This window comes from Rana temporaria, chromosome 2 (assembly GCF_905171775.1).
Source record: "Rana temporaria chromosome 2, aRanTem1.1, whole genome shotgun sequence".
In the NCBI taxonomy this organism is placed as follows: Eukaryota; Metazoa; Chordata; class Amphibia; order Anura; family Ranidae; genus Rana; species Rana temporaria.
Window position 1 is genome coordinate 424,638,112 of NC_053490.1, and position 17,150 is coordinate 424,655,261.

The 17,150-nt window shown below is 43.5% G+C and overlaps 1 protein-coding gene across 5 annotated transcripts in view; it reads left to right on the plus strand.

Annotated features, from left to right (window-relative positions):
• The first annotated feature begins 4,761 nt into the window (after positions 1–4,761).
• CNKSR2 (connector enhancer of kinase suppressor of Ras 2) overlaps positions 4,762–17,150 on the plus strand; it is a 382,062-nt gene continuing 369,673 nt past the window's right edge. For all 5 annotated transcript variants that reach the window (XM_040338243.1, XM_040338244.1, XM_040338245.1 and 2 more), the window contains exon 1: positions 4,762–5,140. In XM_040338243.1, coding sequence (XP_040194177.1) covers positions 5,077–5,140 — 64 coding nt within the window. In that variant the 5' untranslated portion in view covers positions 4,762–5,076. The remainder of the gene's footprint in view (positions 5,141–17,150) is intronic.

A 17,150-nucleotide genomic window follows, 5' to 3' on the forward strand; every position in this document is an offset into this window, starting at 1 on the left:
CCGCGATTTTGCCGCGATTTGCGTTTTTTTAACCACTTAAGACCCGGACCAAAATGCAGCTAAAGGACCTGGCCAGGTTATGCGATTCGGCACTGCGTCGCTTTAAAGGACAATTGCGCGGTCGTGCGACGTGGCTCCCAAACAAAATTGGCGTCCTTTTTTTCCCACTAATAGAGCTTTCTTTTGGTGGTACTTGATCACCTCTGCGGTTTTTATTTTTTGCGCTATGAACAAAAATAGAGCGACAATGTTTAAAAAAAAATTATATTTTTTACTTTTTGCTGTAATAAATATCCCCAAAAATATATAAAAAGACTATTTTTTTCCTCAGTTTAGGCCGATACGTATTCTCCTACATATTTTTTGTAAAAAAAAAAAATCGCAATAAGCGTTTATTGATTGGTTTGTGCAAAAGTTATAGCGTCTACAAAATAGGGCATAGTTTTATGGCATTTTTATTAATATTTTTTTTTTTACTAGTAATGGCAGCGATCAGCGATTTTTATCGGTACTGCGACCTTATGGTGGACACTTCGGACACTTTTGACACATTTTTGGGACCATTGGCATTTTTATAGCGATCAGTGCTATAAAAATGCATTGATTACTATAAAAATGCCACTGGCAAGGAAGGGGTTAACACTAGGGGGCAAGGAAGGGGTTAAGTATGTTCCCTAGGTGTGTTCTAAGTGAAGGGGGTGTGACTGACTTGGGGAAATGACAGATCGCTGTTCATACATTGTATGAACAGATGGTCAGGCATTTCTCCCCCTGACAGGACCGGGAGCATTGTGTTTACATACACAGATGCCGGTTTTCGCTCTGTAACGAGCGATCGCGGGTGCCCGGCGGCAATCGAGACCGCTGGGCACGCACGTCGGGACCAGGGGCGAGCGGGGGGCGTGCGCACGCGCCCCTATTGGCTGCATAGCGAGATGATGTATAGCTACGTGATCTCGCGCAGCAGAGCCCACCTGGAGGCTGGTTGGCAAGTAGTTAAATATGAGATCTGGGGTCAAAAAGACCTCAGATCCCATATTTACACTAAAATGCAATATGAAAGAAAAAATGTCATTCTAAAAAAATAAAATAAATATATGGCCCTTTAAGAGTGTTGGGCGGAAGTGACATTTTGATATGGAGATAGGTGGGGGCCATCTTCCCCTTAATCATCTCCATACTCAGGCAGGGACAGGACCCGATCTCCTCCGCACCGGAGAGCGACGGGAAGGGGAGGCCCTCTCCCGCCGCAGATAAAAGTGATCTTGCGGCGTATCCGCCACAGTAACTACTTTTATCTTGTAGCTTACCGCCTGCTTAAAAAGAGGATACCGGGATTATGGTAGCTAGCTGCTACCATAACAACGGTATTCCTCTTCAAAGTACCAACGTATTCCTGCGGTGGGCAGTCCGTAAGTGGTTAAAAAGTGGTTTAGCTGCGTTTGCGTTTAGAAGCATTTCTTTTTTTTCAAATTGTAAAAAATGTGAACGCCTGTAAACGGCTAAACACAAGTTAGCACGTTTACAAGCTGTTACAGGCGTTTCAAATGCCTCTAAACATCCGTCCTGAACGCATTTACTGCTAAGGTAACAGAGGAGAGTTCAGTGGCAGCTGAAAAAAAAAAACGCCCAACTGCTCCTAAGGCTTGATTCACACTAATGCGTTTTTTGGTGCATTTTGCAGAAATGTAGGGAAACTTTTTAACATGGATTTGCGTTTTGCGTTTTTTTAACCACGTAAGACCCGGACCAAAATGCAGCTAAAGGACCTGGCCAGGTTATGCGATTCGGCACTGCGTCGCTTTAACAGACAATTGCGCGGTCGTGCGACGTGGCTCCCAAACAAAATTGGCGTCCTTTTTTTCCCACAAATAGAGCTTTCTTTTGGTGGTATTTGATCACCTCTGCGGTTTTTATTTTGTGCGCTATAAACAAAAATAAAGCGACAATTTTGAAAAAAAATCAATATTTTTTACTTTTTGCTATAATAAATTTCCCCCAAAAATATATAAAAAAAAATTGTTTTCCTCAGTTTAGGCCGATACGTATTCTTCTGCCTATTTTTGGTAAAAAAAAATCGCGTAAAATAAGCGTTTATCGGTTGGTTTGCGCAAAATGTATAGCGTTTACAAAATAGGGGATAGTTTTATTGCATTTTTATTATTTTTTATTTTTTTTACTACTTATGGCGGCGATCAGCGATTTTTTTCGTGACTGCGACAATTTGGCGGACATTTTGGACAATTTTGACACATTTTTGGGACCATTGTCATTTTCACAGCAAAAAATGCATTTAAAATGCATTGTTTATTGTGAAAATTACAGTTGCAGTTTGGGAGTTAACCACAGGGGGCGCTGATGGGGTTATGTGTGACCTCATATGTGTTTACAACTGTAGGGGGGTGTGGCTGTAGGTGTGACGTCATCGATTATGTATCCCTATAAAAGGGATCACACGATCGATGACGCCGCCACAGTAAAGAACGGGGAAACCGTGTTTACACACGGCTCTCTCCGTTCTTCAGCTCCGGGGACCGATCGCGGGACTCCAGCGGCTATCGGGTCACGGAGCTTGTGTACGTGCATGTGCCCAGCCGTGCCATTCTGCTGACGTATATGTGCAGGAGGCGGTCTTTAAGTGTTTAACCTGTTTATAGCTAAAGGAAATGTAAAACAAATAAAATCGCAAAATGCAAATCGCGGTAAAATCGCGTGCACTGCAAAAATGCTCAAAAGCAACATACATAGGTGTGAATCGAACCTAAATGTCCTTTTTCCAGCAGCAGTGTACATGAAGCCTCACACTGCGATGCACATAAAAACACGCCTGCAGTGTATTGCGCTTTAGTGCATCTGTGCACATTTCTGTTTTAGTTTTTATTTTTTTTTGCACGCGCTTATGTGCATTTTTCTGCCTGTTTTTCTGCATTTTGTTTTCAAAGGCATGTTTCCATTGACCGTTTGCTGTGGATGAGAGGTGTGTTGCATTTTGATGCGTTTATGGACATTTCTGTGCATTGCAGTGCATTAGATTGTAAGCTCTAATGAGCAGGACCCTCTGATCCCTTTGTATTGATTTGTATTGTCTGCCCCCGTGTCGTAAAGCACTGCGCAAACTGTTGGCGCTATATAAATCCTGTATAATAATAATAATAATAATAATAATAATAATGCAAACACAGAGAAACACAGAGAAAAAGCGTTCTGGTTTTACGATACGCCGCCGTAACATACAGGAGAAAGTGCTGTATTCACGAAGCACTTGCTCCGTAAGTTGCGGCGTCGTAGCGTAAAAGGGGCCGGCGTAAGCGCGTGTAATTCAAATGATCCGGTAGGGGGCGTGGATCATTTAAATTAGGCGCGTTCCCGCACCGAACATACTGCGCATGCGCCGTCCCTAAAATTTCCCGACGTGCATTGCGGTAAATGACGTAATTGGTTTCGACGTGAACGTAAATGGCGTCCAGCGCCATTCACGGACGAATTACGCAAACGACGTAAAATTTTCAAATCGCGACGCGGGAACGACGTCCATACTTAACATTGGCTGCGCCTCCTAATAGCAGGAGCAGCCTTACGCCGAAAAAGTCTTAACACAAACAACGTAAAAAACCAACGCCGGGCGCACGTACGGTTGTGAATCGGCGTATCTAAGAAATTAGCATATTCTACGCCGACAACAATGGAAGCGCCCCTAGCGGCCAAAGTTATATTGCACACAATTCTACGCCGCCGCAATCAAGTTACGTCGGTGGAGGAAGCCTATTTTTACAGCGTAACTGCCTTTGAGAATCGGCGTAACGAAACGCCGACGCAGATTTGAAATTACGGTGGCGTACGCCGTAACAGGTACCTGACGGTGCGACGTCATTTGGCGCAAAGCACGGCGGGAAATTTCAAAACGGAGCATAGGATGCAATACTTCGGCGCCCGCTGGGTGGAGTTTGCATTGTTTTCCGCGTCGGGTATGCTAATTAGCTCTTTACGGCGATCCACGAAGGTACGCGCGGTCGTCGCATTCTCTTACGTCGTCGCTAGTCGGCTTTTCCCATCGTAAAGTTGCGACTGCTATTTCAATGGTTTATATTTAGGCCAGCCATGTTAAAGTATGGCCGTCGTTCCCGCGTCGTTCCCGTAAGTCGTCCGGGAATAGGAAAGGACGTAACGCACGTCGCCGTTCAAAAAATTACGTCGGCGCAACGTCATTTCGCGCAAAGCACGGCGGGAAATTACAAAACGGAGCATGCGCAGTACGTTCGGCGCGGGAACGCGCCTAATTTAAATGATACACGCCCCATTTGAATTAGGCGGGCTTGCGCCGGACGGCTTTACTCTACGCCGCCGCAAGTTTACAGGGAAGTGCTTTGTGAATCAAGCACTTGCGCTGAAAACTTGCGGCGGTGTAACGTAAATGACATACGTTACGCCGCCGCAAATGTATGTGAATCTGGCCCTTCACCTTTAGCCAGAGATGATAATCAACAGGTTGCCGTTGGTTACGGAACGCTGCTTTTTATTCTAGGGCATATATTTTAAATCAGAGATGTGCAAAACAAAAAAAAAAAAAAGATTGTTTTTATTCTGCAGCTTTGCTCCGTCAGTGCGAAGAACAGGGACTGACCATGGAGCATTCATACAGAAGAGCTACTGTCAAAAGAAAGAGAAGAGTTGGTGGTGGAATCTTTGTGGCTGGGGGTGGAGGGATGATGTCATGTAGGGAGGGGAGGGGGGGGTGTTAGGTGGGAGAAAAGAGTGAAGAGAGAAGGGGCTGCTTGCTTGGAGTGACTGGTGTGAAGCAGCATTGTGCACAGTGTGGAGAGGCGTGCTCTGTCCAGCAGCATGAGAACTGATGCTGCTTATGGAAAGCATGTACTGAGCACCACTGGACAGCGACATCCCAGCATTGCTGACATCCACAGCTGCCTTTCCACCCAGCCTGAGAACTGTCTGCTAGAAGACAAAGCTTGCTCTTGTGCTGCTGGCAATTCCAAGAGCCTGGGAGGCTGACAAGGCTTTGGGCTGTACATAACATCTCTTTGGTTATCTGTGGCTAATCAAACCCTGGCAAAGTTTAATATGGCATTGATTATGGAACCTGTGAGTAAATGGTCCCCGAGCCAAGTGGTGGACTGGATGAAAGGTACTGTGCATTTTTTCTTGCCTTTTTTTTGACGTCCTGGTGAGCGTCTGTCGTAAATGTGTTATGATGTCCCGTTAGCTGACGCTTGTTTATGATCCCGCTGTGGATTGCGTTACTACAGGTAATTGCCACGACCTGTGCGCATCAAGGCGCAGACCTGAGCGAGGAAACGTGGGAACTTCCCCGGTTGCGTACGCTATGGAGATCCTAGTAGACCAGGCATACCTCGTCATAGACCTGCACCTATGAATGATTGAGAGTTTTTAATTTCAGGAAAAATTGTCAATGAAGGAGTGTGTTTTGTTTGTTTTATTTTTTTAAATCAAATTTTTAGGGTACAGTAGGCTTTTAATGGGCCTGAAGGTTTACGAAAGCCCCTTTTAACTATCCTAGACCTGCGGGGGGGGGGGAGAACTACCCTACCCTACCCTTCCCTTCCCTAGTTTACATTTTCACAGCAAAGGGCAAAAAACTGTAAAATGTAATAAAGTGACAAGTGCTTTTGCGCTAATACGGACCCCCCTCAATATGCAATACCCTAAACAAAATAAATACAGTGCAGCAAAACCTAATAGTGTTTACAATACACAAAACAGAAATCAATAATAAGTGGGATTCTGCGCAACGTATCACACAGATTTGTGTGATACGTTGCGCATAATCCCCCTTATTATTGTAAAATGTAATATAAAACAGCACCAAAATTAATACTGTAATCTAAACTACCTTTAAATATACTCTTAGGAGAAAACAAAAACAAAAAAACCCTTCACTTAATTAGTCTTTTACATTTTCAGAGCAAAGGGGGGAAACAAACAACCAAAACTAAAAACGTAAAATAATACAAAACAGCTCTCAAATAATCCAAGTAAAAACGGCATCAAAAGAAATTAAGTACCTTTTTTAAATGTTCCCCTTTAGAAGAAACCACCCCCCCCCCTTGATTAGTTTTGCATTATTTACAGCAAGGGGAGTAAAAAAGTAAAATTATAAAACGTTACCCAAAATAATGATGATCAAATAAAAAAAAAAAAAAGTACCAAAAGAAAATGAGATAAACTACGTTTAAATATACCCTTAGGAGAAAAACAAAACCACCCTTCCCTTCATTCGTTTACATTTTCGCAGGAAGGGGGGGGGGGGGGGAAATGTAAAAGTACAATAATAAATATAAAACGGTACCCACATAAAAACAGCACCAAAGGAAATGAGCTAAACAACCTTCAATATACCCCCCCAGAAAGTAAATTACCTTTTAATGACACCCCCTCACCTAAACGTACACCTTCTACATGCATACCCCCCCCCCCTCCAAAAAATTGCACCTCGTTATATGAAATTGTCAGGTTTCAATTTGGCAAAATGACACGACCTATGAAGTCGCTGCACTCCATCCCTATGAAGTCACTGCACTCCATCCCTACACTTGTGCTGGTGATGAACAGGGGACCGTAGTACTTTACCTGCCAACACTGTGAACTTCTACCCTTTTTTTTTTTTTTTCTATCTGCTTTGCTATCATTCTCACCCCCTGTTCTTGTTCTTTAACCATTTCCTAGGAAATCCATTTCAAATAAAATGCACGTACATGAAATGCATTTTTGCCTATAAAATAGGTCACAAGCAATTAACCACAGTTGTGTGTGTATATATATATTTTTTTCCCCCTATATGGGCTACATGGGTTAATAAAACGAATTGCCTAATTAAGACTGATGTGAAATACAGATTGCTTCCCAGATCCACTTGTCCTCTTTTAATGTTTGCGTGTGCTGTGAATGCTTTTGGGATTCATCAAAGACTTTTCAGTGCAAAAAATACAAAATTGGGGCAGTGAAATGGTGCCAGGTCTATTCTAGAAATCTTCTGTCTTTAGGAACCCGGGGATCTTCTGAATGGATAGGTTTAATGCAGGGTTGTGCTGCCAAGAGACATTGATTAATGACCCTTTAATTTCTTTCTTTTTTTGCGTGGGTGTGGAGAATTAACCCTTCACGCTGTAGTCTTGGATCTTTGCAGGTTCCTCTAGAATAGGTGCATGTGTGGTTTATTAACTGGCATCCTTTGACAGTTTGCTTGTGTGCTGGGCTCTATTTCTGTACCTTCGTTACCAGGAGCTTTAGGGGTCCATATGATGGTAAGATTGATTATGGAATGCAAGCCTTGATATTGGCGTACAGTATCTCATGTACATGCGTGTACTATGTTAATTTTATTTGGAGTTGGATATCTTGCTGTAGCAAAAGTGCACCTTGAAAGGCATTCTTTTAGTTGGTCCTACAATCTAGTGAATTCATTATATTTGTATTACAGTCGCAATTTATTTGGGGCTTCTGAATTTTGCCTCTTTTGTTAATGAAATGCTGTATATCAAAAAGTGTTTTGGCAAATAAATGAATCTGGATTTGTGATTTTTAAACTATTACCTATTACTTGGTAGCAGGAATTCACGCTCCTTCTGTCTTCTGGGAAACTCAGGTCCCAGAAGACAGAGAGGACTAGTTAGGACGTGCAGCACGAGTCGTGCATGCGCAGTAGTGAATGGGGAAATAAAGCCGCAGCCCTTCACTTCCCGATTCCCTCACCGAGGATGGCAGCAGAGAGCTTCGGCTGCCGACATTGCGGGCACACTGGACAGGTAAGTGTCCATTTATTCAAAGTCAGCAGCTGCAGTATTTGTAGCTGCTGGCTATATATATATATATATATATATATATATATATATATATATATATATATATATATATATATATATATATATATATATATATATATATATATATATATATATATATATATATATATATATATAATTTCGGACCTCCGCTTTAATCTGAAAGGGATATGAAGTTTGAAAACAAAAAGTTAATATATTGCAGTTTACACAGGCAGATCCCTGTTCTGTCACTGTGGGGAATGATCGCTGATTGGCTCCCCCGCTGGCCAATGGGAGCCCCCACGAAAGCGAGTTCACGAGCCGCCATGCAGCTACGGCGATTCACGGGATCATGCCAACCTGCCGCAGTATAATGACGGCGGCTGGTTGGCAAGTGGTTTAAGGAAGTTGAAAAATAGATGCTGGCAGTATCGGCAGGTAAAAATAAAGTCTAAAAAAAAATGATGCATCCACCACATCTAAGAACTGATAAGCTGCAACATCTGAAATGTTTTAGATTATAGAAGGATTAGAACACCTATCGGGTATTTTATTTCTGTAGGTGCCCTTTTAGAGAGATTCACCCTTGTTGCCCTGTTTACCATTATCACAGAGAGCCAAAGTAAAAGAAAATATAAATTTTGAGTTGTCAACAAGAAATAGAGGAGGGGACACTAGTTCTGTTGAGGCATTTCCTATCACATCCTGTTTCGGCTATAGGGCAAGACCTGAAGGAAAATCTCCCCAATTTTCCCCAGATAGGTGGAAAATAATACCCTCCCTTAGCCCAAGTTCAAACTGGGCTGAGGGAATGAAGCTGTGCCTTCAGATGAACTTGCACGATTACACTCCCGCTTGTCGGTCCCGATTTCGGCTGCGATTTCATAGATATCTGTGCAGTTTACAGAAACTACTTTTTGAAATCGGTACAGCTCTGCACCGATTAGGACGGTGCCATTGCCGGCAAATGCCACCGATTTTGACATGTCAAAATGCACCAGTGTGAACCAGGGCTCAGGCTGGGTTCACATGTGAGTACGCAGAGGCTCACAGCAGGAGTCCGATGCGTCCTCGTTCACCCTTTCTGGTCCACTTTCAGCCCAAATTTTTGGCTGAATTTGGACCTGAAATATGGACCAAAAGACGCACAGGACTCCTGTTCATATTGCACCGAGCCGGTGCCGAGATATGCTCCATAGAGAGACAGTCACAATCTCCTGCTGTGCGACTTGGGTGGTGGGAAACCCTCATCCAATTCACACTAGTTTAAACCTGCCTAACTCTATCCAAAATGGGTAAACACTTGTAAATCAAGAATGTTAATCATGTATACAGCTGCATGTTGGCCTCATGTATATTCGGCATTCTTTATATATTCTGTGGATTTATTTTTTGAATATTTTCCTTGTTTTAAAAAAAAAAAAAAAATGGTGCACATTTTGTAACCAAGTTTATAAAAGATGGAAAACATATCTGTGTTGTGTTATCAAGAAGTGTATCCATTTGTACTGTACCTGTTACTTCCATTCCAGACATACACTGTAGTCAAAACCTTCTCCTTCAGCTACTGAGACATTGTTCCAGCCTGAAGTGATGGGGTTTAACTCTTGCCGGTGTTCTGGCAAAATAGCCAACTCGTCAAACTCCAACTACTTGAAGCGGAGTTCCATCCATAAAAAAAAAAAAAAAGTTAGCAGCTACAAAAAGTGTAGTGACTTTTTTAATAATCAAACATTTGCCTGTCCCACGGTCCAGCAATGCGGGCGAATGAAGCCCCGCTACTCTCCCCTCCTCTCCGTTGTTTGGCACGCATTGTGCATGCACAAGCCGTGCTGCATGCTGTAATTGGCTGGCAATCTTCTGGGACCTGTGACTTGTCCCAGAACATTGCACGGAGGGGGTGGGGGAGAGGTGATCTTCCTTCCAGAGTTCCGGAAAGAAGGTGGGAGCTGGATGTCTTTTTTAAAAAGAAGGTATCCCCCCCCCCCCCCCCCCCCCAAAAAAAATGACGTGGCATGTCAAGGGGGGTCACCTTCGCTTAAAGGAGAAGTTCCATTTTTGCGTGGAACTCCGCTTTAACTTCTGGTTTCTTTAAACCATCAGTAATTGGAGATTTTGATGAATTGCTGTATTGGACACAACACCACCACCCAAATACAGTCCAGTGTACGATATTGTGCAGCAGTGATTGTTACTCCGCACCGATACTAGCCAACAAAATGGTTGCCTCGGTGACAACTTTGTCCTCGTTAGCCGCTGTGCTGTCAAAGCGGCTATATCTTCCTGTACCGGACTGTATTCGATTTGCCAGTGTCGTGTCCAGGGCTCAAGTCCTGCGGGAACGCGTGGGAACGGAGTTCCTGCACTTTTTTCACAGCAGGAACGCAGTTCCCTTTGCAGGACTAGAGCAGCCGAGCCGCCCGAGCCAATCCTTCACTAAGCGGCAATGCCCAGCTCGAGTCACTGTCAGGGGCAGGCGAACCTAAGTAATCCTTTATGTTACTGCCCGTTTCCTGTATATGGATTCATCGGGTAGTGTGCGGGTATTTTCCGTCACTTCCTCGATGCCGCAATGTCTCCTGGGAGCTTTTGTCATTATTCCCAGGAGACATTGCGGAGGTTTGCCACGAGTTATTGCGGGATTTAGAAATAACTGCTTTTAGTAATTAAAACATGCGGTTTATTAATTATGCATATGAGCGTATTATTTTTTGGTGGGGGAGTGGATCTTGGGTGGGAGTTCCCACACTTTTCCCCCCAGGACTTGACCCCTGGTCGTGTCCAAACAACAATTCGTCAAAATCTCCAATTACTGATCGGTTAAAGAAACCGGAAGTGCCGTGGTTGGAGTTTCTGGCGAGATGGGGACCCTTTTTAACACGGGCATCACCAGACCAGTTCAGTCATGTTTTTACTAAGAAAAAACTGATGAATACCGACTTTACATCAGTTTGCACGTGTTGGTTTATACATCCCCCCCCCCTTTTTTTTTTTTTTTTTTTGAGGAAACTTATCTTAGGGGACAATTGTACAATCAAGGAATGTTTATTTTCTAAAAACTGTCCTAAATAAATGATATCCGTTCAGATCCGTCTAAACTGGAAAAAAGACACAAATGTAGGTGGATGTTGGACCCCTTTCACAAGGTTGATCCAATCAGCTCTGCCTGTCAATTTTTTCAGGTGAACCTGATTTGGTAGTCCATGCATCCCTGGACAGCCGGGTGTTCATGGTGTCATCCGCCCGCTCAGCTCTGATCAGAATGGAATCCACCCCTCGTGAAAGGAGCCTAAATGGATGAACATCCATGTACATTTGCAAGCCTATAGGGATGAATTACTTTCTGTATTGCACCCGAGAATGGACAGATGAAATGCCAGTGTGAAAGGACTTTAACTTCTATGCAGGCACACAGCTTGTTCAGAGCAGGATAAAGTTACACCTATTACATTAAAGCAGGGGTCCTCAAACTATGGTCCTGGTTCAGGAAGTTAGGAACTACAATTCCCACCATGCCTAGTGATGTCTGTGAGTATCAGAGTTTTACAATGCCTCATGGCATGTGTAGTTCTGCAACAGCTGGAGGGCTGTAGTTTGAAGATCCCTGCATTAAAGTGTAAGTAACCACCCCCCCCCCCCCCTATAGTTTTCAGCCAAGGATGCTGCCATCTTTGCCTCTGTTTAATCTACAACTGCCATAATGCTGCACATGTGATCAGTTTAGACACCAGCCATTGGATGGTTTGACAATTTGGTTGAAGGCCTGGTTCCCACTGGTACGATTTGAGATGCGATTTGAGATGTCAAATCGGCGGCAATTGTCGGCAATGGCACCGTCCTAATCAGTACAACGCTGCATCTCCTGCCCTGCACCGATTTCAAAAAGTAGTTCCTACTTTTGCAGAGATGTCTCTGAAATCCCGGCGGAAATCGGGACTGCCATCGGGAGTGAAATTGTGCGAGTTCAGCTGACCTCGCACGGCTTCACTCCCGCAGCCCAGTGTGAACCTGGGCTAAAGCACAACAAGGGGAGTGCTACATTTCCTGCACTTGTCAGAAATTAAACTGTTTTCTGGATGAGTTTACTTCCGCTTTAAGCATTATAAAGAACCGTGATGACGTCCAAAAAATGAAAAACTTATCTTTAGTAACAGATTTTAGTTTACAGATTCCATATCAATAAAATATGATTTTGATGGGTTCGTCTGCTCTGTAAACCACTTTCGCTCTATTACATAAGCCTATTTCGTATTGTACATACAGAATTTTTGAATCGTAGCCCAAGTCGTGATGTAAGTCGTAATTTCTGCAAACCTTTACCAAACATTTAGGCTCGGTTCACACTGGTGCGATGTGGGAACAACTGCAATTCCTGTGTGGATTCCTACATCACATCTAAATCGCAGGCAGTTCACACTTCGGATGTCAGTATAAAGTTACTGACCGACCCAAATCTGGGGCTGTCAGTAAATGGATCGGATGGGTCTGAACACTCAATCGATCCATGTGGATTAAAACAAGGGTCCTGCACCATTTTTGTTGCAAATGTGATGCGATTTTAGCCATACATACTGTATGCCTGACTGAATTTGCATCGCACAGACCTCGCATTTGATGTGCACAGCAATGCGGTGCGAATCAAGTGCGATGTCCAGGATCACATAAGTATGACCCTCAGCCTCAAAAAGAATTGAGTCATTTTCATGAAACCCTTATGGGGGTTGTAAAGGTAAAACATTTGTTTCCTTAAATAGCTTCCTTTACCTTTGTGCAGTCCTCCTTCACTTACCTCATCCTTCCATTTTGCTTTTAAATGTCCTTATTTCTTCTGAGAAATCCTCACTTCCTATTCTTCTGTCTGTAACTCCACATAGTAATGCGAGGCTTTCTCCCTGGTGTGGAGAAAGCCTCTTGAGGGGGGAGGGGGCGAGCAGGCAAGTCAGGACACTCTCTACTTTGCAGATAGAGAAAAGAGCTGTGTTTTATTGGGTGTCCTGACACTCCTGCTCGCCCCCTCCCCCTCAAGAGGCTTTCTCCACACCAGGGAGAAAGCCTTGCATTACTGTGTGGAGTTAGACAGAAGAATAGGAAGTGAGGATTTCTCAGAAGATATAAGAACATTTAAAAGCAAAATCAAAGGATGTTTTAGTTTAGGATTGTTTAGGATGTATGTAAGGTGTGTGTGTGTGTGTGGGTTTTTTTTTTGTATATGCGTTATGTACTGTATGCAGAAACAAACAAGAGTTTATAAGGCCGGTCATAGATGGTTCCAAGTTCATCAGCTACAATCAGCAGGACTGGTACAAGGGGTGGGCAGAAGGGTCGGGTGCCCTGGGCGGGGTATCACATGAAGGGGGGCGCACGGGAGCCGCGCTGATCTGAAGTTTTCTCACTTACAGAAGCGACGGTGGTGTTATCAATATCAGGCAGAGCAGGAACTCGATAGCTGCTAAAGGGAGGAGACTGCTCTCTCTTCCCTCCAATAGCAGCCTGTGGGCGGAAGAGAGGAGGACAGCCACGGAGAACATCTCCTTCTGTGTATAGAGCGCTGGGGAGTGAGGGTAAAGCGTACTTTAGTTTGTTTCCGCGGAGCAGAGAAATGTAGCTTTTTGCTAATGACAAAGAGATAAAAAATAAAACGCATGTGTGCAATCACTGCCCTATCCCCTCCCTGCATGTTAGGCTCCTCCTGCTCACCTCTACAGTAAGCCTATGTGTGTCCTTTGGAGGGACAAAGCTGTAGAGAAACGAAGGGCAGCATTCTATGAAGTGGACAGCAGCATGGAGGACCTGAGATGAGCCACTGCCATCGTCTGCTGTTACTGAATGGAGGGAGAAAAGAGCTTCAACATCCTACAGCTGAATATTATGTGGGTGATGGCAGAGGAGAGCTTGCTTCAAAAACACTGATAGCATGTAGTGTGGAAAGGGGGGGTTGAAATGCATGGAGGGGGGGTCTGATAGTTATGTGTTAGGGCTCTTTCACACGGAGCGGATCCGTAATTGATCCGCTCCGTTAGCCCGTTTGGCTCAGCGGGGATTCCTCCGTTAATCCCCGCTGAGCTGTCGGCGGACAGGGCGGTCCCCGCACACAGTGCAGAGACCGCCCTGTCTTTGCTCTGCTCTCCCCTATGGGGAATCGGATGAATATGGACCGTGTGTCCGTATTCATCCAATCCGTTCCGCCGGACTGAAGAAAAATAGGGTTTTCTTCCGTCCGCAAAAGCGGATCTTTGCGGACGCGGATGGTTGCGGACTTGTAATAAACGGACTGTTTGTACTTACGTGTGAAGGGGCCCTTACTCAGAAATAAGGAAATACACTATTCCTGGAGAGCTTCTTCATCTCTAACAAATATTGCTCTTTTATTATTAATTAAAGTTAGGCATGTGCAAAAGGGAAAATTTCGTTTCGTTTCGTTTTAATTCGTTATTTAATTAATTTCGTTAAGTTAGGTTCGTTACATGTGTTAAATTCGTTTTCGGAACTCGTTCGTTTTCGACCGAATTTCGAATAATCCGGTCGAATTCGAAAATTCTCTCTTCGAATATAATTTCGAAATTCGATCGGAATTCGAAAAAAAAAAAAAAAAAAATCGAATTCCAAATCGAAAACCCGCGGACGAAATTCGATCGAAATTCCAAAAAAAAAAAAAAAAAAAAAATTTCGAAAACCCGCGGACGGAATTCGAAAAAAAAAAAAAAAAAAAATTTGAATTCCGATCGAATTTCGTCCGCGTGTTTTCGATTCGGAATCGAAAACGTTCGTTCGGATTCGGTAAATTCATTAATATTGCAATTTGGGAATTCGTATGCATCCGAATGTCCGAATACTGAAAAATTTGTCCGAATTTCGATTCGAAACGAAATGCACATGCCTAATTAAAGTAACAATAGTCAGGTTAAAGGAAATCTAACTTGAAACAGGGGAGGTTGGCATTGCTGTTTATCTGAAAATGCCAGTTGCTTGGTTTTTATGCTGACTGCATTGTTCTGATTCAGTGGAAGTATACAGATTGGGGCATGTGAATTTTGGCAGACTTTCCTGACATGCATGCTTTACAGTTTGTATGGCTGAATTTGCATCACATTTGGACCAAAATGGTGCAGGGCCCTTTTTTTTTTTGTTGGTCCGCACTGGAATCGGATGGCATAGGTGTTCACACCCATGCCATCCGATTCCTGTACCATTTCACAGTACACACTGCGATATGCAAACCAATCTGGGGGGGTCCTTAACTTCACATTGACAACCGCAGCAGTTTGCAGATGTCGGTGTGAACTGCTGGCAATTTAGATGCAATGCAGGAACCCGCACAGGAATCGCTGGGTTTCCCACATCGCACTAGTTATTAGTAAGAGAGGGTTTTTCTTTGTATGTGTTAACCACTTCAGCTCAAGAAGGTTTTACCCCTTTAATGATCAGGCAATTTTTTGCGGTGCCGCACTGTTTTAACTGACAATTGCACGGTCATGCGACACTGTACCCAAATAACAATTGACATCATATATATATTTATTTATTTTTCCACAAATGGAGCTTTCTTTTGGTGGTATTTGATCACCTCTGCGTTTTTTTTTTTTTTTTTTTAATGCTATAAATTGAATTTGTATTGTTTTTTAAAGTGGAGGTTCACCCAAAAACTAAATTTTTAACATTCGATTGAGGCTCATTTTGGGAAGCAGAATCGGGTATTTTTTTAAAAATCGAAGCAGTACTTACCGTTTTAGAGAGCGATGTTCTTCGCCGCTTCCGGGTATGGGCTGCGGGACTGGGCGTTCCTATTTGATTGACAGGCTTCCGACGGTCGCATACAGCGCGTCACGATTTTCCGAAAGTAGCCGAACGTCGGTGCGCAGGTGCAGTATAGAGCCGCACCGACGTTCGGCTACTTGTGACGCGATGTATGCGACCGTCGGAAGCCTGTCAATCAAATAGGAACGCCCAGTGCCGAAGACCATACCCGGAAGCGGCGGAGAAGATCTATCTCTAAAACGGTAAGTACTGCTTTGTTTTAAAAAAAAAACACCGATTCTGCTGCCCAAAATGAGCCTCAATCTAATGTTAAAGCGGGAGTTCACCCGAATTTTTTTTTTTAAGTATATTCTTATTTTGAAATGACATTGATTGTTTCTTAAAAACGGGGGGGGGGGGCGCAGTTTGCCATCTTCGCCCTGGGCACCAAATGGCCTTGTCCCAGCACTGACAATCAGCCTACCAGATATCAAAATACTTTTTTAATCACAAGGGAAATATTAAAAAGTAAAAACATTTTACATAGATTATTGCTAGCGGCTGGTATTGCTGTCTTCTCCTGGCGGGGACGGCCTCTCCTACCTAAAGAATTAAAAGCATCAGTGGGAGGGATTCCAGTGTCAGCACTGTCTGTGTTGATGGGGGATTTGAGCAATTTTCTTTCCTGTAACCCACGGTCACAGGAAATAAATTTGCTATGTGTATAGCCTGCCTAAGTATGTACACTCCTGTGACCCAGAAGAGAAGCATGGCCAAAATATTTGGCCATACTTCTCTTTAAATATTCTCTCTTCTGTTTGAACATTCACTGGTGGTGAATATGTCATTGTCCTTTAAAATTTAAACTAGTAATTTTCCTAAAGTGAATGTTTGGCAGAATGTCAACAAATTATGTATATAAGCCCAAGTCTACCTCTTAAATAAAAATAAAAAAATGCTTTGGGTTTATTGACCCCCCTTATATAGTGCCGTGGTGGGTATTCCTTTCCAAAGATCAAGGGTATTTCCCCCAATGGGGTTTTTGGGCAGCTCAATTGTTGAATTATAGACAATGTATAAAAAGGGTTTTATTTTCTAATAACCTGTACAAAAAAGATTTTCTGGTAGTTGAATTGTGAATAAGGTTGCCACCTTTTCTTCAAGTCAAACCCAAACAATTTAGCGGCGCACAGCAATTTTATTTTTAAGGGGGAACACTGTGGACTCTGGTGTAAAGGGGAACTCTGATGTAAAGGAGTTACTGCTCACCAAACCTCCGACCAACATCAGTTTCCAGCATTCCCCCTTAAATTGGGGTCCTTAAAGACCCCCTTTACATCAGAGTCCACAGGGCACCCCTTACCTTAGTGTACTCACTTACTTGGAGGCAGGAGAGAGAAGGGAGACTTTAGTTACAGACATTGGATGGTGAGCTCATTCACCCGAGGATGAAGTCTCAGGCATCGAAACCTTCCATCCACCATGTATCTGAGCTGAGTTGCTGAGCTTCAAACTTCCAGCCCACACATCCCTTTCCTGAGGCACAGAACATGGGGGAATGTGGGTGGGCAGACAGAGGGGTAGGGGTGGGAGGAGGAGGAGCAGATGAAGCCCTCTCTC